At 43.1% G+C, this 23276-nt stretch overlaps 1 protein-coding gene across 7 annotated transcripts in view; it reads right to left on the minus strand.

Annotated features, from left to right (window-relative positions):
* Pde1c (phosphodiesterase 1C) overlaps nt 1-23276 on the minus strand; it is a 551831-nt gene that overhangs the window by 399226 nt on the left and 129329 nt on the right. For all 7 annotated transcript variants that reach the window (XM_047560734.1, XM_047560736.1, XM_047560740.1 and 4 more), the window contains exon 3: nt 19467-19638. In XM_047560734.1, the coding sequence (XP_047416690.1) occupies nt 19467-19638 (172 nt within the window). The remainder of the gene's footprint in view (nt 1-19466; nt 19639-23276) is intronic.

Raw genomic sequence — 23276 nt, forward strand, 5'->3', positions numbered from 1 at the left:
GTGGCTCAGTGGTTAAGTGCCCCTGGATTCAATCATCAGTACTAAAAAATTAAAAATTAAAAAATAAATTTATATATATTATATATAAATATATATAGTCACCTGTGAGGGCAAACTGTGGAATGGACTGAATGAGGACACTGTAGGGCAGAAAGGTCAGTTGTTGAGAGGCAATTACGTAGGAAGGTGAGAGGTGCCAAGGACCAGAGCCAGAGAGCTGAAGAGAACAGAAATGGAGACACTAATTACAGAGGCATGGCCGGGAAGCAACTGTACAAGGAAGAACAGAGCAATGCTTCCAGTTTAACCAACAGCTTCCAAACTATCCATTCTCACCCCTTCCTCTTGTTAACTATTTCACTTGCCTACCAGCTATCTACAACATGCATATTCCAAAAAAGCAAATGAAATGGAGAGAGATGGAGATCCCCATCTGAGTAAAGTTCCTACTCCCAGGTTCAAAGGAGTGTTTCTTCACATCTGCTTATTAATTGTACTTTACACCATAATCCAATAATAATTTATAATGAAAATTGTTGATGATTTTTATGTGATTATTCATGATTGTGTGGGCATTATTAGCAATAACTATCATTATAATCATTACAAAATTACTATTATAATAACTTCAAAATAGTGCCTTATGTTTTACAGCACTTTCATCTAGCTCCATTTATTTTATTTTCATATGAATTTTGAAGCAAGGATTATAGATTCCGTTCACAAACTGCATCAGAGCAATTTGTCCAAAATAATACAATAGATAAGTAGCAGGGACTGGATTGAAACCCCAAACTTCTGACTCCCAGAACAGTCATGTTTCTGCTTTTTCTTGGTGCTCACAATCTGCAGTAAAATTAAATAAAAACTGTTTCTTCTGTCTGAGAACTGGGTATCATCTAGTCTGCCCATGAGTAACTAATGCTGGGAGAGGTTCAGCAGCCTGCTTGGTCACACAAGAGAGTCCCCGTTCAAACCAGGGAATCCTAAACAAAAGGCCTTCCCAAGTGAGGTCCAAATTTAGATTGAACATATTTAGGAGAAATAAATGCTTCTCTATCATAGGTATTTTTCAGGAAAGCTCACTTCCTGTGTTAAGTGAGGATGTCTTCTCCTGGTGTGGGTTTTGTTCCCCTCTGTGCATGTCACTCACACGAGGTTTCCTCCCACTTTTCCTACTCATTTCTCCTCTCGGAATGAGCTGGACTCAACAGCAACACTCTTGGGGTTTAGGTGAGTTAAGGACACTGGAAGAGTAGGAAAGACTCCGATCCTCTATCAGTGACTGGGGAAGAGGTCTCATCTCCCTCTGGCTCCTCTCTTTGTCCTGTTCCCTCCATCCAGCCACCACCTTCACCTTTATGATCTGCTGTGATCATTTGCACAACACGGGGTCATTGGTTAAGCACTTTTGTGCACAATGATCTCATTTGATCTTGCAACAGTCTTGATGGTTAGCAAGGGAAAATATTTACCCTGCTGTACAAAACTAAGGCACCTGGAGGGTAACAACTGCCTGATAGCAAAGGTCAGAGAAGGACAGGTTCCTGGACACGTACTCAATGCTCTTTCCAATGCCCTGAAAGTTCTGAAGACTTTTTTTTTTTTTAATCACAAACACTCATGACAATCTGTTGAAAGTTTCAAATTCCCTAAAAAATAAACACATAATCCTAGGACCTCATTTTGGACATTCCCCGAGCCCCTGAAGTCATCCATGAGTGTCTGACTCCGGGTTAAGAACTACCCTAGATGAACATCCACATTAACCCAAGGAAGAAAAACTGAGTCTGTAACCACAGGAGGTACAAGGCCTGAGTCTTGACAGACACCTCAAGAAAACTTGTGCATTAGTCAATAGGATGGGAAAGTGGGGATTCACCTGAGCTTCAAGGTATGGACTAGTAACTGAAATGTTCAGAAAAGTCCTCACGGGGCAAACACCAAGGATCACAGGGCCTAAACTTTTCAGAACAAAGCTAGAATTTGATCCAGTGATTTTTTTTTTTTTTTAAGATTAATGGGATAGGAAAATAAGTGATCTCACAGGAGGCAGTCACTTAACCCACCCAGAATCACAGATGATATGAATGTTACATCGCTGCAGTAAAAATAAATAACATTTATGATCCAGTGACTTCTACATTTCATTAGGATAATATGGTCACTTTGGCAGGCCACGTTGAGACCAGATTTGAGAATGTCCTTAGCTGCTTGTCACACACAGGAACTATGAATTCTATGAAGAGAGGGACCGTGTCAGTTTTGTGTCCATCGTACGCATCATACACTTGTACTTTCATGTCTGGCACAAAACAGGAGCGCAATAAATGGTTACTCTACCTGAACGGATCCTAAGGAGTTCAAGTCCATGCCTGCCCCGGGTCCCCTGCTCTGTTCTCTCCTCTCCCACTGGAGTCGACCACATTCCCTGATCCTGATCTGACCTCCTCTGTGTCACAGACGTGGTTCAGTGTGTCTCTGCCAATGACTGTCGCTATTTGGTGATGAATGGAGAGATTGGAGAGGAAGTTTTGGGATAATGCAGAATGAAAAGCACTGCTATAAATGTAAATTGTTTCCCTATAAACAATTTATTATTTACAGACAGGTATATGTACAAAATTTGAAAGAGTAAAGCAGCACATTTTTTTCTTTCCATGTTTTCTTCAATTAACTTTGAAAGTTAGCTCTTTTGCATTGCACACCATATCTAAAATGTGATTTTAAGTGTCTAGATGAGTAATTCAGGGCTGGGGAGATAGCTCAGCTGGTAGAGTGCTTGCCTCAAAAGCACAAGGCCCTGAGTTTGATCCCCAGTACCGCAAAAAAAAAAAAAAAAAACTAGATGGGTAATTCAGAATTTAAAAGAAACATTTCTGTCCAAAAAAGATTCATGCATTTATTTTCATTTATTTATTTTAAAATAATCATGAATATATGAAATCCTCAGAACAGTATTTACCCCTGCCCATAATCATTATTTATTTCCTGAGCAATAAGACTTTAAACCATATAGTCTTTGTAAACATAACAGTGTTTCCTGGAAACCACATGGGCTAAGCCCCCAAAACAGCTATTTCCAAGTGGGAACCAACTCCATCCCCACAAACAGAAAGCTAAGGAACTCAAGACAAAGGTGTTCCAGGTACCAAGTGTTCCCAGGAGGCACTGCAATACCTAGCACTTCACAGCTACTTACTGCCCAGCACTCATTTCCTATTTTGGAACAGATTGTCCCTGACCATTCATGAGGGCTAATTGTGTGCATCTTTTCCCAGTTCCATTCTGTAACTCCATCTTAGTGACATGAAATCAGCCACAGTAGGAATATTTACATGACAGAAATTGGCAAATGATAATAATATCCAGCCACAGCTGAATGGATGAACAAGTCATCTTACACCGAACGATAGAATACCACTCAGCAATAAAAGGAATGATCTATTGACATGTTTAACAATAGGGATGGCTTTTAAAATAGTTATACTCAGTGTTTTAGTCAGCTTTTTCACTCTATGATTTAAAGACCTGACCATAACAACTTCAGAAGAGGGAAAGTTTATTTGGGGGCTCACAGTTTCAGAGGTCTCAACCCACAGACAGAAGGCTCCATTCATCCAGGCTTGAGGAGAAGCTGAACAACATGGAGGAAGAGTTTGGCAGAGGGAAGCAGCCCACATGATGATCAAGAGGCAGAGAGAGACTCCACTCTCCTGACACAAAATATATATCCCATAACCACGCCCCCAATGCCCCACCTCCTCAAGCCACGCCCCACCTCCAGTTACCTCCAGTTACCACTCAGTTAATCCCATCAGGTGATTAATTCCCTGATTGAGTTAAGGTTCTCAAAATCCAATCATTTTCCCCCCTCCCCCAACCCTCTCACATTGTCTCACACATGAGCTTTTGGCTGCCACCTCACATCCAAAACATAACACTCAGTAAAGACATCAGATTTTAAAAAGAATACATACTGCTTGGTTTCATTCATATACAAATCTAGAAAATGCAAACTAGTCTATGTAATCTGTGGAGGTGGCTGCCTGGGATGGGCTAGTGATGGTGTAGAGAGGCAGGATCAACAGCACACAGGAAACTCTGGGAGTGACGATTCATGCAGCGATGGTTTTGCAGGTGTACATAAATGTCAAATCCATTGGAATATCTGAACATATACATTTTTTTCTATGTCATTTATATTCTAATAATGCTGTGTATAAAATTCTCTATTTCTATGTTAGCATTTATTTCAATTATATTTTATATTAATTATGTAAATAATTAATACCTTAACATACATAAACAACTGCCACTTCATACAGTAATTATTAATTGACCTCTGGTTTTTCCATTAACTCCCAATTCCTTGAGGGCAAGAATGTCCACGAAGTTTTTCCTGAGCAAGTGTTTTCTTCTTTTCTGAGTCCCCAACTCCTCATCCCAGGAACAATTAATTAGTCCATTCCCTGTGCCCTGTTTCCAGATAGGGAATAGAAAAGAAAGCACAAAGGTTTCAGGAGCAAAATCACACAGGTTTCACTCTTGGCTCTGCCGTTTCTTAGTCGTATGACGGTGGTGAAGTCACTCAATTGTTCTGAACCTTACTTTACTATGATGTAAAAGAGGATGACATTGGTTCCCTCAAAAGCAAAGAGAACCTCTATTGCTCTCCTGAGCAGTACATCAGCAAAAGACACAAAAACAGTCATCATGGGCCTGTCTGGCTTTAAGAAAAGGGCAACCTACCTTAAAGAAACAGTAATCAGGACTGGGATTGTAGTCAGTGGTAGAGCGCTTGCCTAGCACATGGGAGGCACTGAGTTCAATCCTCAACACCATATTAAGTAAATAAATAAATATGTTGTGTCTATCTACAACTTTAAAAAAATTTAAAAAAATAAATAAATAATTAACAGTCACGTCAAAGCTGTGAGAAATGAGTATTCCATACAAAATCTAAGGCATTCAATGCTAGTGGGAATATTGGAGCTTCTCGGGGACCTTTTAGTAATATGGTTTATTAAGAGCCAAGATGGCCTTTATTCAGTGTTTCTCTTTGTAGTCGTCTACTCTAAACTGGATGCAGTTTAAAATTATCTAGATGCATGAGGATTTTTGTCACAGTATCCCATTGAAGAGTGAAAAACTAAAAACAGCCTAAATGTTCAACCATAGTGATGTGGGTAAATAATCTCTCCCACATTTTACACACACACAAACACACATTATACAGCAACATGGGAAATGCATAAGATAAAAACATGTGGTGAGAAAAATTAGCATACAAAATTTCATCCGAACTATAATGACAACTGTAAGAATAAAGCATAGATATTAACGTTTCAGGAAGGACACCAAAACGATAGCAGGGATTGTATTAGAAATTTTTTTCTCTTACCATTTATCAAATATTCTGTAAGGTGAGTATGTTGTTTTATGACAAAACATCATTTTGGAAAAGGCAAAGAGGAACCGGTGACCGAGAAACTGAGGTGATCTCTCAAAGCCAGCCTACCAGAGTGATGGGACCCGGCGACCACTAAACTGTAAAGTAAAAATAGTCAGTGCCTAGCAGACTTTTGAAAGCTTCCACGTAGCACATTCCCAAAAGTAAACATGTGATTCGCCCGCATTCTGTTGAATTGGCTTTTGGAGAAAGACAACATAAGGGACATTTGGTGACACTTCAGTTATCTAAAATGGCATGGACATATGGCATCTCAAGGGGTAGGAGAGCTCATTCTGTGATCATTCCAGAACTCCAGACACCCACCCCAGTAAATTCTGCACCCTGCGGGAAGGGAGCACAGTCTGTTTCTTGTACGGTGGTCAAGAAAGGCCTAAATGGTCATTAGAGAAATGATCTTGGGGACGTCAGCACACACCAAGGCAACGTGGATAGAATGAAGGAAAGCGAGAGAAGGCCGGGGGCAGCCTGACACAGACCTACAGGAGGCAGCCTGACGGGAGAAGCCTGCAGAGCACCCAGTTCTGGCCCCAGGTACACTGGCTTAGTTGCTCATGAATACATTCTGCAATCTGCATTAAGAAATACTGAAATAGAAGGTATAGGATAAATTTGAAGAGGACACAGATCATGAAAGCAATAAAAAGCCGGGTTTTCAACTGGGAGAAGAGGAAACGATAACAATATAGAATTCAGTGGCAGTTGCCGGTGAGGCCATTGATGTACTGATGTGGTGCAGTGTGTTAGGAATTGGTTCTAGAATTTGTTTGGTCTACTCTCTCCTTTCTCTTAGCAGGGATGCTTCTGCCTCTGACTCTGTGTCTCTGACTTTGCCCAGCTCCCATACACACACACACACACACACACACACACACTCAAAAGGTTGAGCTTGCGTTAAAGAACAGAATTCCTGAGGGTGCTTTATAATTTTAAAAAACTACAATTAATGGAGACTAGACATGATGCTAAATGTCAATGTTCAAGTTTTTGTTGAAATGATCATAGACACACAAGAAGTGGTACAATAGTACAGAGAGGGGCCCTCACCTCCATCCTGCTCCCTTAACAACACCGTGGTATACATTTTCAAGACCAGGAAACTCACATTGACACCATACAGCAAACTAAACCACAACTTGACCCAGATTGCAAGAGTTTTTAATAGAGAGATTTGACACACAACTTCCCATCCTATCTTCCAATAATTGTCATTTCTGCTTCACAGAAAAGAAAATTGAGGCTAAGAGAAGCTGAGCCACTGCCCCAAGGTGGTAAGTGACAGTTGGGATAGAAAATCAGCTTTGAGTTCAAGCACTTGTGCTAGATCACCTTCCTCTACCTTATCCCCATCCTGCACGGTGAGCACCCCATGGTCACCCCAAGGTCACAGCCACACTCAGGGTTCTAGTGATCTGCAGGGGGACTGATGCTGGTGAGTGGCTTGTAGGAAAAGACCGTGGGCAGCAAGCTGTGGCACATGAGCTCTTAGGAGGGCAGTATGTGTCTTCAGGGCCTTCTAGTTCTCTAGCCCAGCAGATAAAACTGTGTTCCTAGACTAATGACCTGTGGCAGGAGGCAGGGGTCATCAGAAGGTGAAGACCCAGGTAGCCTGCCAGTCAGTGCAACAGGCACCGGAAATGATAAGAAATAAGCAAGCAGGCTGATCTGGACACCAGCATTGCATCAGGCTGGTGGAGAGAAAAGCAGGAAGCAGACACGGTAACTGAAGGGCTGGTCCACATGACAATGAATCCAGAGAATAGCAACACCCCACCTCCACATTCCACCTGGGAGGCAGTGTGGCCCAGTGGTCAAGTGTGGTTTCTGGAGTCACACGCTCTGGCCTTGAATCCCAGATCTACCAATTGGTTGCATGACCTTGGGTAAATTAATGCCCATGTGCCTCAGTTTCTCCATCTGTAAAATAAAGTAACAGATACCTATCTCAGAGGGGTGTTGCAAGGATTAAACAGCTTAACAGGTCAAAAAATGATTGATGCAAACCTTCAGTGAGGTTGGCTGTTTTTTCCATTCTAGGCAATGTGACTACACAAGGGTGAAGAATGAAATGCCAAAAAGAGAAAGAGAAAGCACCTCGGAGGTTCCAGGTATCGGTGATTCAGTGCTGAGGGACATGTGAGCAGGGTTGTCTACCCAGAATGAGACGAATTCCTTCACACAACACAGAACCTAGGCCTACCTGTACTTCTTCCAAGAACACCAAGCAGGATGCTGAACATGAAGCAAATCTCTTACTAACTATAAAGTACCTGCTGATGCCAATCACCATTCAACGACAGGACCTCCCTGACTGCTCACTGGTATCCCACAAGGAATAGGACATCTAATCCCATTAAACAGAGGAAGACACTAGGGATCTGCTTAAACTGCATGCTCAAGGTCACATGGAGCAAGAGTGAAGCTGTGATTACAACCAGAGCTCAGATGCTTCACAAGATGCCTCATTAGTAAGATTCAGGCAGCTCTTCCTAACCCTTGGTCAGTGGGAAGAGGGAGCAACCCAAAATTGGCAGAAAGAGACCATCCTGGTCATTCATAGCAGCAGCAGGGCAGGTAATTAGACCTTGGATCTGCTGATGTACATCTTCATGTTCCTAGTCAATTCCTCTAGGGTAGATGCGTTGTAGACTGACAGACTACCCTACCTCCCCTCTACTTAGTCTTTATGGACTTTTGCTAACAACCACTGGGACTCTAGGTAGGATAAAGATATAATGGCTTACAAAACATTGGATCACAGAAGAATCCAGAATCCACATCATTACTGAAATGTAGAGAGGAAGGCGGGGAAAGGGCATGGTCTTCTTTACAAATATCGTAATGAATGGAGAAGGAATGAGAGTGCGACAATTCTACCTAGTTAGACAACTCAACCACTGATCAGACAAGATTCAGAACCGTTGCATAAGTTTGTTGAGGAAAGGGTCGTTTACAGAATCTCAAAGCACCACCCCAAAGATAACTATGAAAGGGAGAAAGGTATCTTTACCCCAGGTCAGTTGGGAAAAACAACCTCAAACCAAGTGATCAAAGTCAACATCACCAGTAATACAACCAGCCAACCCATCTTCCCCCTCATTGCCACACTGAGAAGGACGGAGCATCACTTACACTGTCGTCTTCCTGTGCAAATGGGTACCCTGAAGATCACGAGGGACCCATCAGACAAACCCAATCTGGGGAGCACTCTGCACAACAAAACACATGGCCTGTTTGCTTCTAAATGTCAATGTCATGAAAACCAAATGAACAAAAAGCACCTGAAAACCTGTTTCAGATTAAAGGAGACTAAAGAGACGTGACAACTAAATGTAATGGGTGCTTTTGGAATAGAGCCTGGATCAGAATCAAAAGATTACTCTAAAAGATGTTATTGTGACATTTGGTGAAATCTGAGTATGGAGAGTGTTATATCAATATTGAGTTTCCTGATTATGGTAATTTTACTGTAAGAAAATGGCTTGTTCTTAACAGATACAAGCCCAAGCTAGAAGGTCATGATGTCTATAACTCAGAGTTGAAGGTTCAGGAAAAACAAAAAAAAGACAGATGGTAGACCCAAAGCAAATACAGTAAAATGATAAAAGGTGACTCTAAGTGGGAGATAGTATTGCTTTATCAGTCTTGTACTGTTTCTAGAGGTTTAAGTATTGTCAAAGTTGTTTGAAAAAAATGCAAAAGCATTTCTTAAACACAGTTACCTATATGTTGGTATGCAGTTAAACAGGATAGTGGGATTGTGTGCTACCCTGGGAAATTTAACAACCAGGAAACTCAACCCTGATATTGGACAGACATATTTAGGAATAAAATAACTAACAGAACACTACACAAACACATAATTAAACAACTATAATTCACCCCCACCCAGCTACATACAGCATTTCTTATCCCAAATCTGGGTCATTTTCAAAGAATGAGAATGATAATAACACAAAGTTTACAATGTAACTCGAAGTTTACAATCTCCAGGCCAAGAGATCTATTTGAGTCACATCTTCCTGTTTGTAACTTTGTGAGTCACACTTGGGCAGTCTTTAGTATGTCCACCTTCCAGTACTTCAGCCTGGCCACCTCCACCAGAGTTAGCACCTCATCTAAATGAGGACAACAGTGCTTCCCCAACTGGGCCGGCTGCCAGGGTCTGGAGGTAATTCATCCCAGCAAATTCACTTCTAGCCGCACTTAACAGTGATCAATAAAGGGGGAACTGTAGTAGATTACAGTTATAAGCTGTCTAGTCAATGACCACTAGATAGTGCCGCATTCAGAAGTAATTTTTAAAATGGTCTCTTTTCCAATCCATATGGGAAAACATGTTTTCACAACTTACTTCCCAAAACTGTCCCTGTGCCTCCTCCAAGCATGGCAGGACCCTCAGGTGTTCAGTCCCCAACGCCATTCACCAGCCCCATTATTATTCAGGAAACCATTCTGATGCTATGTGTAGAAGAGAAATGTAACTCCGAATTCTATAGTTGAAAAATGCAGTTCCTTTCTGCTTCCTCAAAATTTCCAAAAGCTTCAAAGAGCTTCTGCCTATGGAATAAAACTGAAATTCCATGGCACACAAGGCACTTTCATATATGATCCCAATTCACCTTTCCTTTACTTGGTTCCAAACTTTACCTGCCTCCCCCTCCCATGCCTTAGGTGCAAATCAAACAGTTCCTTCAAGCCATGCCAGGTTTTCCAGCCTCCCAACCCTGGTTCACACAGCTAGAAGGTTCACATGTTCCTTCTGCTTCCCTTTCTCATCCACTATGATCCAGAGTGGCCTGTATTATAGTTCTGTGGTTTATGTGAGACTAAGAGGAGCAGAGCAAACACTGGTCCAATTCACCAGTGCCCAGCAGAGTGTCACGCAGAGGATGCTCAGAGCACTTGAACAGGAAGACTGCATTTGTTACCAAAAAGATTCTAAGAAACTGTTCCTTTTCTACTAGCAAGGTCAAAAATCCTGCCCTAATGCTGCAAAGATGAACAAATAGTTCTACAGAGTAAAACACAAGGTCACATTATTGTACGGTTAATAAAGTAACCAGGGGTCCAGGCTGCAAAGGACAGGGATCAATCACCAATCAGTGACATCTAGATTTTCATTATTACAGGGCACAGTTTTAAAGGGGTTTGCTTTATTTTTATTTAAGATACCTTTATTGAACTACAAAAATAAATGCAGTCAAGCCACTTATCACTGAAAGTTTGTCAGGGGTGACATATGTTGTTTTTGAGATGCTTCCCCATGTAGGGTCCCATATCACTAGGCCCATCTATCTCTTTGACTCATCCACCATTACAACTTAGCCCCAGGTCTGATACTGGGGAGGAGGAGGAGATGATGTAGGAGAAGTGAAAAGTCGATCATTTAGTTTTTTTCTGACTGGGGGGATTAAAGGGAGAAGGGAAAGGAAGGCAGAAGAGGCAAGGATGAGATCTGTCAGTCCTCCCCATCCTCTACCTAGAGGGACAGGCGCCCACAAACGAGAGGCTCCACATTAGAGTCAACACAGTGGTCGGTGGTTGGGTAAAGGGAGACTGGGTTTTAGCTTTCCCAGATTGTCCCTCAAGTCCTGTGTGGTTTGGAAAGTGACCAGAGGTTCCCACAAGCTCCTGCAGCCAAGCCTCAGACATCACCTGGGATCATGACTAGAGTCAGCCAGTAAGGCCCACACAGGGGCAGAGCCCAGGGCTGACAACTAGATCATCTGATCCAGAATCACATCCAGCCCTTCTGTGGTCCACAGCACTGCCATGGGCCCTGGAGGACAAGAAGCAGGCAAGGGAGCCCACATCCCACCTGCCAGCAGAGGGAGATAGAGAACCCAGTTCCTCAGGGGCCATGAGAGCCACACAAACCCAGATGCCACCTTGGTGAGGTGCAGGGGGATAGAGGACATTTGAACAAGAGTGCATTTGTTCAAACAAACTAAATCATCAGAGGGAAATTTAAAAAGTGCATAAGTTCACAGTTGACTTTAAATGTAGGGTTTCCCTCCTCTGGTACCAGGAAAGTAGGGGCTCTGGGAACAAAATCAGCTCCATTAAAAACAAATTTTAAATGCTACATTTTCTTGCACATCTTGGGGTACTGACAAAGTTATGACCCCATGACCCAGGTATTTCTCGCATTGTGATGTCAATCTATAAAGCACATTCTCTGTAAAGCAACTACCGATTCCCTGCTGACAAGAATAAATCCTCTATTCTCTAGTAAGTCAGATTTTTACAAAATAGAAAAGAAAGGAATCTGATGGTGGTGGCTCTGGCAAGGGCTATATTGTAGGCTTCTGAAGGCTTCAGGGCTTTCCCAGTAGAATTTCTGTTGTTGTCTTCTCTTCCGCCTGGGAGGTACTGAATTTATACTTCCAGCTCCAGGAACTACTCTACCCTTACAGCAGAGTGGTGAGTTAAACCAGAAAAAGTGAATTGGGCTGCAAAACCACAGTTTATCCATTCACTCAACAAATATTCCTTGAGCATTCTCATATAATCCAGGCAGTGCATCCCTGTCCCCCGAAAAATCAGTTTCTAATGCAAAATACAAACAAGAATAATGCAGGACATGTTCTTGAGGGTGGGGATTGTAAAGTGTTCAGGGAACATGTGGGTAGGAGTTCCAGCTGTCCAGCTGTCAAAATACCCAAGCAAGAGCACAGGGAGCCTTTGCCCTTGGGCTACACCCAATTTCCACACAAACCTTCACGACTCTGCTGCTCCCACCCCCACAGTTTCTAAGGAACTACCTTCAAACATGGAGAACTGTTGAAAACCCCTTCCCTATGAGTGTACCGGTTATGTGCAATGAAGTTACTGCTTATGCACCTGGAGGAAAAACATACATGCTTCCCACACTGACCCCTGGATATTATTTGGTCCAAGCTAATTCCAACCTTTACTCCTTCCTTCATTAATTTAGAAAGAACATCAGGGATTACATGCGTATCTCTGGCCTTGAGCAGAAGCTCCTGTTGCTAATTAGGAAGCGTGGAGAAGTTTATCCACACTTGACATTGGTTGGGAGATTTAGATGCAGGCTCTAGAAGGAATGCCCCAGACCTTCTTCCCCACCTGACAGTACTGAAGCTCCCCACTCCTTCCTGAGGGCCTATTCTAGAATGAATAGCTTGCACTTTGTAAAATGTGCTAAGAGTTGTGATTTATGCATGCACTTCAGATAAGCTTCATTCCTGGAGGTGGGAGCCTGGATTTCCCAACAACCAGATAAGAATGTGCTCTGATGAAGAAGGACACACTCTTGAGGGAAGTGAGACCTGGAGACAGGTCCACTAGCTGGGAACCAGACTGTGTTCATAATCTGGACTTCTGTATAGAGTTCAACATTTCTCAGCTTTTCCCTTGGAAAATGGAAATAGTCATATTGTGAGTATAATTTAAATTCTCTCCTCTTCTCTTGCAGTTTCTTTACTTAATCCAAGTAAATAAGTTATCTTGTAGGTAATTTAAGTTCAAGATACTAAAGACCCAGGTGTGGTAGCTGTGGCAATCCCAGTAGCTCAGGAGACTGAGGCAGGAGGATTGTGAGTTCAAAGCCAGCCTCAGCAAGTTTTGGAGGCCCTAACTAACTCAGTGAGACCCCGTCTCTAAATACAATACAAAAAAGGGCTGGGATGTGGTTCAGTGGTTAAGTGCCCCTGGGTTCAACCCCCAGTACAAGGAAGGAAAGGAAGGAAAGGAAGGAAAGGAAGGAAAGGAAGGAAGGAAGGAAGGAAGGAAGGAAGGAAGGAAGGAAGGAAGGAAGGAAGGAAGGAAAGGGACGGACGGACTAAAGAAAGCTGTGGCCTGGCTAATATTACCCTAACACTACAGCCCATTGGGAAGCCATAGCCTCAGATATAAAATATAAAATTAAATCTAGAGAGACTGGTCCAGGATTCCTAGACCCATAGAATTGAAGCTGTGCCTATGGCACCAAGCTACAAGTATTGGGTGACCCAGCAGAAGATCATAGCATGACAGGACACTATGTTAACCTGAACCTTTGAGAAGTAGATGCCCAGTCAGGATTAGACATACAAGAAATTTATCAGGGGAAAAATCTGTAAGAGAAAAATGAGTTAGTAGCTGGGAGAGGCTCTGCTTCCCCATGAAACAGAGAAAGCAAAAGGTTTGGGCGAACGCATCTTATATTACAGTACAGCTCTAAAGCAAGTTCAGCAGGGCCACCATCCAGCCAGTTTCCACAGAGAAGTCCAGCATCTCCAAGCACCTGCCAGTCTTAGGATCCCTGCCATGTCTGGTACAACCGGGGTACAGAGCCTTGGCCATCACAGGGACAATTTTCTACACACAGCAACCAGGGCCATGGGTCCCCAGAAGTTCCCAGTGGGTAAGCAATACATGGTGATAGAGAAATCCATGTGATTAGACTTCCCATGAGCTAATTGGGAATTTTAACCCATGACTCATGCTGGGGTGGGGTCAGAAGCCACAGGGGACTCTACCACACGCCGTGCCATATCATCAGCCAGATTGCACATTTCCTGAAAGTAATCAAGTCAGAAACGGACTTCTTGGCAGCAACCCCTGGTGGAAAAATGACTGCCAAAAGCCAAAATGAGGATGAGTTCAATGATTTAATTCTGCATGGAAAATGAAATCCATTAAATGGGATCTGACAAGGCCTTGATCTCATCCGTAGCTGAGGTGCTGGCTCAGTGCGGGTCTGCTCTTGGAAACATATTCTTAGTAAGCTATGTATAGAATCTAGACAGCCTTTGCCAAAGCCCAAATAAGTCCACTCTAAGTGGGAAAAGACACTCATCAAGTCCCCGGTGACTCCCTAGAGCATAAACATGCCATTCTTTCAAATGCAAAGTTATCAAAACCTGGCAGCTCAGCCAACACTGGGAGTCCGGGGGTTCAAGGTAAGTAACTGGGATGACTGGTACACTGGGTGGCTTCAGTGTTTCCACTGCTGGAAACACTGAAGCAGAGCCTTAGAGGGCTTCTAGCCAAAAGGAATGAGTGGACTGGAAAACCTAAGTCTGGACTAGAAAAAGATTTAATGCAATAGAACAGGGTCAGTGTTGAAGGATATATAGGATATACATCAATCTGTACATTCAAAGTGAGCACCCAATCTAGTACAACCCACTCCACTGAGGACAAATTTGTTGTCATCCACAACCATTCTGGAAACCTGAAAGTCAAGGTGATATGGTGGAAGTAGAACATGGTGGAGAGTTCATGGTTTAGGGTTAGGTTGATTGTGTTTAATTCTCCAGCTGTGCCATCTGCTGAGTGTCTTTGGGCAAATTGTTTAATCTCTCTGAGTCTCAATTTCCTAGTCTGTACAACTAGGATAATGATACTCAACTTGCCAGGCTCTGGAGAGATTCAATGAGCAATTGCATGGCCAGTTCTTGGCACATCACAGATACCCAAGACATATTCATTTCCTTGACTTTCAGTACAATCTGGGCCAGGTTTCACCTCTGGGAATGTGTATCCGAGGCTGGAGAGAGAAAAAGCTCTCAGCTGCCACCTCTTTCCTGTTCTCTTGGGTCCTCTAGTGGCAGTTACTGAGATTCTTGTCACCAGTCAGACTGGCTGGATTTGCCTATCTGCCTTAGCCCCAGGTTCAGTTCATTCTCTATTCACCTTTAAGAAAAACCCAGGGACAGCAAGAGGCTCAAAGGGTCAGGGCGTGAGGAATAAGGAACAGAGGCACCCAGGGGGAGTTCTCCGGGGGTCACCTTTCCAGGCACTGAAGTCCCCACTTCTTCCTTTCATGAGTGTCAGCTTTTTGAAAGCAGACTTCTCACGCAGAAGATTTAGTGGGTTTTCGAGTCCACAGTGCCTGCACCTGGAGCCACGAACCCCAACTTTGATCCATATATACTCTGTGGGTGGGCTCAAGGGCATGCAAGGATTCCAGTGAGTGCCGAACAGACACACAAAATCAATACTTCCTGAGCACGCTCTGGATGCCACACACTACCAGTCTCTTTGGTGTGTATCACCTTTAAATCCTCCCCAAAAACCCTGGAAAGTGAGTATTTTTATCCCCATTTCATAGATTTCAAAACTAAAGACAAATTAGGTAAGTGGTCTGCTCAAATGAACAAAATATTTTCCAAGTTTAAAGAGGTATTAAATATCACCTAGCTCGATAGTCCTTCAACCATCAGCCCCAGGATCACCCGAAGCTTGTTAGAAAAGCACATTCTGGAGCCCACGCAGACCTGGGGGTGAGCCCCACAAACCATGTCAGTAAGCTCCCCAGGTGATTGTGATGCCCAAATGAGTTTGAACTGTCAGAGCCACTGTTCTGGTGCAACCTCAGTGTGACACTTAAAAACTAAATCAGTATGCCAGGTGATGTGGATGTTAACTAGCTTAATTTAATCATTTTCAATGGAACATACATCAAAACATCACATTATATGTCACAAATATACAGTTTTTATTGTCAATTATATCTTTATAAAGTTGGGAATAAAAAAAGAAAAGAAAAAAAAAAAAAAACAGAAGTTTGAAGACATGAAGAAACTTTCCATTGGTAACAGAATTGGAACTAAAACCCAACACAGCCACTATCAGAAGTTGAATATTCCTACCTGTGCGTAGCTTAGAGTGTCCCTTTCACAATCAAGCGCTAAGCTGGGTAACTTTTCAGACAACAGCTAGGACTTGAACATGAATGAAAAACCCATTCTTCCAGCCCCGACACCCTCCTCCTGAGATCCTGCTGAACTCCCTGCTCCAAGACACAGCATTTGCCCAGCACTGCCTAGCAAAGCAGGGGACAACAGGACAGGAGAGAACGGGGAACCGTATTCAGAGTTGAGATGGCATCTGCACACACGTCAGCTATCAGTATATAGCCCAGGGAGAGAAAGGTGGTGCCTCTCATTTTCCAAAATCTTTATTTCTTAATCTGTGTGTTGAATTCTCACTTCCAGCAACACCCCTGGTGTTATTGGTAACTGACATAAAAGTGCTGGCCTCTGATGGTCATCCCATGCTAACAGGACAGACTCAAGGTGGAGTCCAGTTGGAAGAGGAGTCCCAGGGACTTGTCTTGAAGCTGCATTTGAATCACAGGCATACTTTTTATGAGAGTCTAAAAAAGATGTTTATTTGCGATGATATTCCGAGGGCTGACACAGAGTAGGTGGAGCCTAATGTTCACACAAGCTACCCTTGCTGCTGCCATTAGTGACCACCAATCTCCCAGCAATCATCCATATTATGTAGTGTCTGCATTTAATCAGAACCATAGGTCTACCTCTCTGGGGCAGTTTCTTCATTTCTCCAGTAGACAGCATCTTTGGGTTGTTGGCAATAGAAGAATAGCTGTTGCTATTGTTGTTTTAACAGAGAACCCAGGGGAGACTGAGACACACACACTTTTGAAACTTTCTGGAAAAACACCTACTATCTATAAATTTACAAACCCTTCCTAACTTTGGGGATGGAAAGGAGAATTTAACTTCAGAGCAGAGGGTCCTTTGGATCTGGAAAGAACTACTTGAATGAAAATATTATGCAAATATTAAACAAAAGTATGCTCTTTGTCCTGGGGGTGGCTGGTATATATTTGCTTCCACCTGCTTTCAGGTGGAGAAAGTGGAAGTAAGCATCTAGCCCCTTCCTTTTGAAGATCAACATTGTGAGAAAAACTGGTCACCAGAGACCAGGTGTAGGAAAGGACAATAGAAGTCACTGAGAGGAGACATTCCAAGGAAGAGGAGATCTGGGTTGGTGATGTAGACTCATAACCTCACTGAGGTCAGAAAGTCCACCCTCAACATGAGACCCCCCATTTCCCTGACAGAGGCAGGTCAGGAAAAGGACTAACATAGAAACCATTGTCAGTAAACCTGAGGGCCCTTGGGACTAGTTAGGGAGAAGAACCCTAAGAAAAGACCGGACTTTCTAATAACTTGGTATAATAGGCTTGTTATTGTTGAAATTTGGGAAAACTTACCTCAAAATAATTTAAAAAAAAAAAAAAGAAAAGACTGGGATATAGTTCAGTAGTAAAATGCCCCTAGATTCAATCCCCAGTGCCAAAAAAAAAAAAAAGAATGAAAGAAAGAAAAAAAGAAATCAACCACCTTATTTGGAAGAAAGGGTGCTTCCAGAATAGCACACAGTTGTATTAAGGACACCAGTAAATGAATAGTCAATGGCAATGAATTTCTAGCCTCAATTGCTAAAGGATTAGCATAATTGTACCTTCTGTGACCTTCCTACTGTGCCAAGTGTTACAAGGAACCAGAAATAAACCCTGAACTTAAAAAACTTTTAATCTCTTTCTGGAACCGAGACTTTGACACATGGTACAACTAGCAGATCAAGTGAAGGGCCATCAATCAGTATGTTCTCTCTATTAAAAAACATGAAGAGAATGCAAAGGGAGCAGGCGGTGGTCATGGAGATGTTCATTCTAGGAGAGTTAACTAACTTGCTGCTGTTCATTGAAGAAGACAATGAACCTGCTTTGAGGTAGAAGAAGCTATGAGAACACTGTGGAGAGGTTGGCTCCAGAGGGAGAAGATGTAAACCAAGAAAGCCATCCAACGTCCCCTCTTCCACCATCATCACCTGCAGAGAGTTGCAGGTTCACGAATGTGCTGCTCTCTAGGTAAGTGGGCTTTATTTTATTCACGACCTCATGATGTAATAACCAAACCCCTTCTAGGGAATAAGAAAGGCACTTGCCTGCAATTATTGTCCCATCAATGTAGCCACCAGTTTGTACAAAGAAATCCAAACCCTATTCGTCACTTCTCTTTTCAACTCATCTGTAATTCAGTCTTCACTAAGAACCTTCCCACAATGAAATGGCTTTTACTGAGCGATTACACACATCATCTGGAGGCAAAGAAGAGCATGTCTTTTACATATATTTCACAGACCCCAAGAATTGTCTGAAGTGAGATCTGTATACTCTACTAACCGTGTGGAAAGTATGAAAGTCTATAGTGGAAAGAAAATGAGGGAAGTAAAAATAAGGAGACCAGAAGAAAGGAGGGGAGGAGCAAGTTGGAAAATTGATTGGTCTTAATTCTGGATTTTTTTCTTTTTTTTTTTTTTGCTACTAGGAATTGAACCCAGGGGTACTTAACCTCTGAGCCACATCCTCAGCCCTTTTTGATATTTTTATTAGAGACAGGGTCTCCCTGAGTTGCTTAGGGCCTTGCTAAGTTGCAGAGGCTGGCTTTGAACAAGCGATCCTCCTGCTTCAGCATCCCAAACTGCTGGGATTCCAGGCGTGCATCCCCACAGCCAGCTAGATCTTAATTCTGATATGAGTAGTACTATATGTTTCAACACCCATTCAGAAAAATAAAATCCCTTTTTATACCACATTCATACCCAGACTGGTTTTCATTAAGCATGGGTGAGAAGGTAAGAGATAGGGTTATAATGAAAATGGAATACAATATCAAAAGATAATAAAATTTCTTTGCAGAGAGAGACTAGACAAAACCATGAACAAGAACAGAGTAGATAGGCATCTGGGAACCAAGACAAGAAGATTCTCACTTCCTTTCAGCCGGCAGCAGTTCTTACATCTCTTACAACCAGAAACCTTCCCCCAGCAAAAGACTCCAAAGACACGGGGTTGAATGAACGCTACCACGTGCTTTTTCTCTGTGCACTTATCTGGATGCGTCATCCTTCTTTGAAGCAAAAGACTCATTAATCCAATTCAAATTGTCAACATCAGTAAGTTCTTTGCCTCTGCATTTAAATGCCAATATCAATTAAATACCAACAGCAACTTAACGACTGAGACAATCTTCACTACATTCAGGACACGGCACAGCCAGAAGTCCAGCTAGCATTGATTCCAACTCTCCTTCCTCATCTGTAATTTGCTCAGCACCAAAGAAATCATATAATTTGCTGGCCATGCAGACCACACATCCAAATGGACCGAAACAGCTCCCCAAAGAGATAAAATAGGAACGAAGTGAGTTTTCATCCACCAAACCTGAATGATGTCTTCACCAAGGCTTCTGGGCTATCCAGCTGTGGCAATTCATCTGCTAGGATTTCCTCCGGGGGCCTTGGGTCCTGGACGATTGTTGGCCGTGGTTTCTCCTTGAGATTTCCTGTGAGCCCGTCGATGAGGGAGTTCCACAGACAGTTCTGCGACTTAGACCCTGAGGATGAGGAGAAAAGGATGATGTGCAGGTGAATCACCAGACTACTAGGTGTCCTGCCTTCCCACTCTGGATGTTCAAAAGCAGAGCAAGGAGATTTGTGCCTTTCTCCTCATCTCCACCAACATCAGAAGGCTCCAGAAGATACTGATCAGGTGACCTATGCAGTAACCAGGCAGAAAATAGGTTAGCACTGAGCAACCCAGCTTACAGTTAAGCATTATGGATACATCCTGTCTCACCTCAGAGGCTTTCAACCCTCAATTCCTGGGAGAGCCTCAGATACCTACTAAGGTATTTATTCAGCAATTGCAAGTACACAGAGTGCTACCATTTTAGAGAACAGTGGGCTCCTTCAGACACAAGTCTCCCCTATGATCTTGGCTTGCAGGAGGCCCACGTTTCAAGACTCCATTCTACAGAGACACCCACCCCAAAGAGGTCTCCACCTCTAAGGACTGGAGCTCACCATCCACAGGTTGATTCTTTTGCAAGATGAAGACCCAAAGGAAACCGTGCTGCGTGATTATTGATATTGTACTCTACAAACTCTTCAAAACACACAAGATAAGCAGGAAAGGCAAGCACCAAGTGAAAATGGTGTCACAAAAGTAGAGCCTGATTAGCCAGGTGATCAACATCAACAGTGAAAAATGATGCTAACAGTATGCGCCCTTGATGTGATATGGAGAAAACAGCTCTGTGATCTCCCTCACCAAAACATATAATCCCCAGGTAGTAAGTATGTTCCTAGCTTCTGTAAACTTCATGCTTGAATGTCTGTCCTACCTGAACATGCAGCCCCGCCAGCTCTGTCACTTTGCCTAAGTCCTCCACCCACCTCAGGACCCACCCACCCCAGCACCTCAGGAGGATTCATCCTGTCCTCGCAGGGGTGTACTTTTCAAATACAAGCCAAACAGTCCAGAATCCACCCCAGCCTCCTCCCTTATAGGGCTTCTATGCTCCTGGCCCCTATCCACCTGCCCCAGCAACCTCAAGGCCCTAATAACCCCAGGCCCAGGTACCAGACAACTAGGTAGTAAAAAGCCCTGTGCTCTAACCAGCCAAGCCTAAGCCTGCTTACCCAGCCACATCTGCTCCTTCCCACAAAAAAACACAATGGCTCTTGCCCACAGTTCCCCTCTTCCTCTGCCTCAGGACTGACCCCAGTGCTTCCCAAAATGCCCCCCATGACATCATGCGGAACCCCCCCCCCCAATTCCTGGGATCTATCAGTACAACAAACTATCTTTTCAAGGGCAGTTGTCTCCAGATCTGTCGGCCTTACTATACCTAAATAATAATAAAACCTATTAAAATACCCAGTCTAGTCATGGGGAAAACATCTGGCAAATAAGTACTTTTCAAAACCCAGTGTTATCAAATATAAGAAAAGTCTGAGAAACTGTCACAACCAAAGAGCCTAAGAAGACAAGATGACAAACTGCCATGTGTTATCCTAGATGGGATCCTGGAACTAAAAAAGGATGTTAGGTTCTGAGCACAGTGGCACACACCTGTAACTCCAGCAGTTCAGAGGCAGAGGCAGGAGGATCTCGAGTTCAAAGCCAGACTCAGCAAACGAGAGGTGCTAAGCAACTCAGTGAGACCCTGTCTCTAAATAAAATACAAAATAGGGCTGGGGATGTGGCTCAGAGGTCGAGTACCCCTGAGTTCAATCCCCAGTATCAAAAGAAAGGATGTTAGGTGAAATCTAAAGAAATCCAAACTATATGTGAACTTCAGCTAGTAATACTGTATTAAAATTAGTTCATTAATTATAAGTGAACCATACTAATGGTCCATTACAGAGGTAACCAGGTGTGGGGTATACCAGATCTCTTTGTATTGTTTTTTTATAAACTTAAAACTGTTCAAAATTATTATAAAAATAAAAGTAGACAAAAATAAATCAAAAACATCATTATAAAAGTCTATGAGCACAAATTTTTTCAAGTCTGAGAGCATTACCATTACTCAATTACCATTAGCTTGGGCTGCTCATGTACTACCCAGCAGAAAGAAAGATTTTACCGTTGCACAATACCTGCACCCATGGATCTGGGCCCAACTTGAGGGAACTGGCTTTTGCTACCCCACTTATGCAGAGAGGATGCCTCTTTCTAACTCACACAAAGGTTCTTTATGGGGCACAGGTGATGTGCAAGGAAGAGTAAATAGTGGCACTGGTTAAAGCATATCATACATGTAATAGGTGTGTAGAGAATTGATTTATGTGCACATAGCCTTACCTCAAGACCTGCCCAGACACCTGTAACCCACCAGACAATATCATCCGGCTTCTTGTTCTTAAAGGACAGTGTTGCCACTAGGATCAAAAGAACTTCACACACAAAGGAAAGCATCTCACAAAGTTCCTTGAGCTTTCACCAAGAATCCCAGGATCAGCAAACAATTCTTTTAATAACCATGGCCATGACTGATTCCCCTTGGGGTGTCCATCCAAACTGCTTTTGGGTCAATCAAGAGCACTTTTGTGGCAGAAAACAGACCCCTCCAATTCCTGAATTGCAAAACAGCTTTTTTAAAGCCCTAAACATATATCTTAATATGATCTGGTCTTATTAATGAAGGTCTGGTTCTATGTTAATGAAGATCTCTTGTATGCTAATGAGGATCTGTTTCTAGGAAGAAGAACAAGAGCAGGGCCTGTTTTCTTAAATTTGGTCTAAGTGAAGGCCTTACAATAAACTTCCTGCACATTTCCCTTCATTCCTTCATTTTATAAACACATATTTAATTTCCTCAGTGTGCCAGGTTCCTTTCCAGATCCTAAAATAGAAAAATGATTGAGGAGTTGAGACTGTGAAAGGAGGAATTGGAGGTAAAATGGTGAAGAATCCTATTTACAATTTCTACCCCAGCCTTCTTTTAAGCTTATCGTAGCTTTGATCCACAAGCAATCACAACAAGTAGTACACCATAACTAAGGGGCAAACAAGGTGTTCCAGGAAGCCAAGGAGGGCTCACCTACCCAGCCTCAGGGTCCTGCTACATGAGAACATGACATGTGATGTGAATCTAAAGCTGGGGCAGTTCTTCCACAGGTAGGGAAGAGCAGGAAGATGGTTCAGTGCAAGAGCATGTGCAAAGGCTCAGGGGCACATCAGAGCAGTTCACTGAGGCTGGAGGCAAGAGAGGGGGCCTGGTCTGGAGGTCCAAAGGCTGGCTGAGCCCTGGTAAAGTGCCTTGAATAAAATGCTAATTATTTTAGATTTGTTCCTGTAGGCAAAAAAGTACATAAGACTTCTAAGCAAGGAGGTTCAAGATGGCGGACTAGAGGGCGGCTGCATTTCATGTTGCTCCAGGACTCAAGATTCAAAAGAGGAGATATTGACTTGGGACCAACTCAAAGCCGCCCGGGGAGTTTCTCCCATAGGGGAGGCGTCCCCGAAGGGGCAGTAGCCCTGGAACGCAGAGAACTTTGTGAAGTACAGTGACTCGGCGGGTCGCCCCTCCCCCGCCGGAGCGGTAAAAACGGACAGCGAAGCGGAGCGAAAAAATGGCGGATTGAAGTTTCCAGGACCGCGGGCAGATTCTCTAACCTAAGGAGACTCGTCTGCGAAGGGTGAGGCTCTCAAGCCCAGGAGGGAGGTCCGGGCCCCTGGGAACGT

This window comes from Sciurus carolinensis, chromosome 8 (genome assembly GCF_902686445.1).
Source record: "Sciurus carolinensis chromosome 8, mSciCar1.2, whole genome shotgun sequence".
NCBI classification, from domain to species: Eukaryota; Metazoa; Chordata; class Mammalia; order Rodentia; family Sciuridae; genus Sciurus; species Sciurus carolinensis.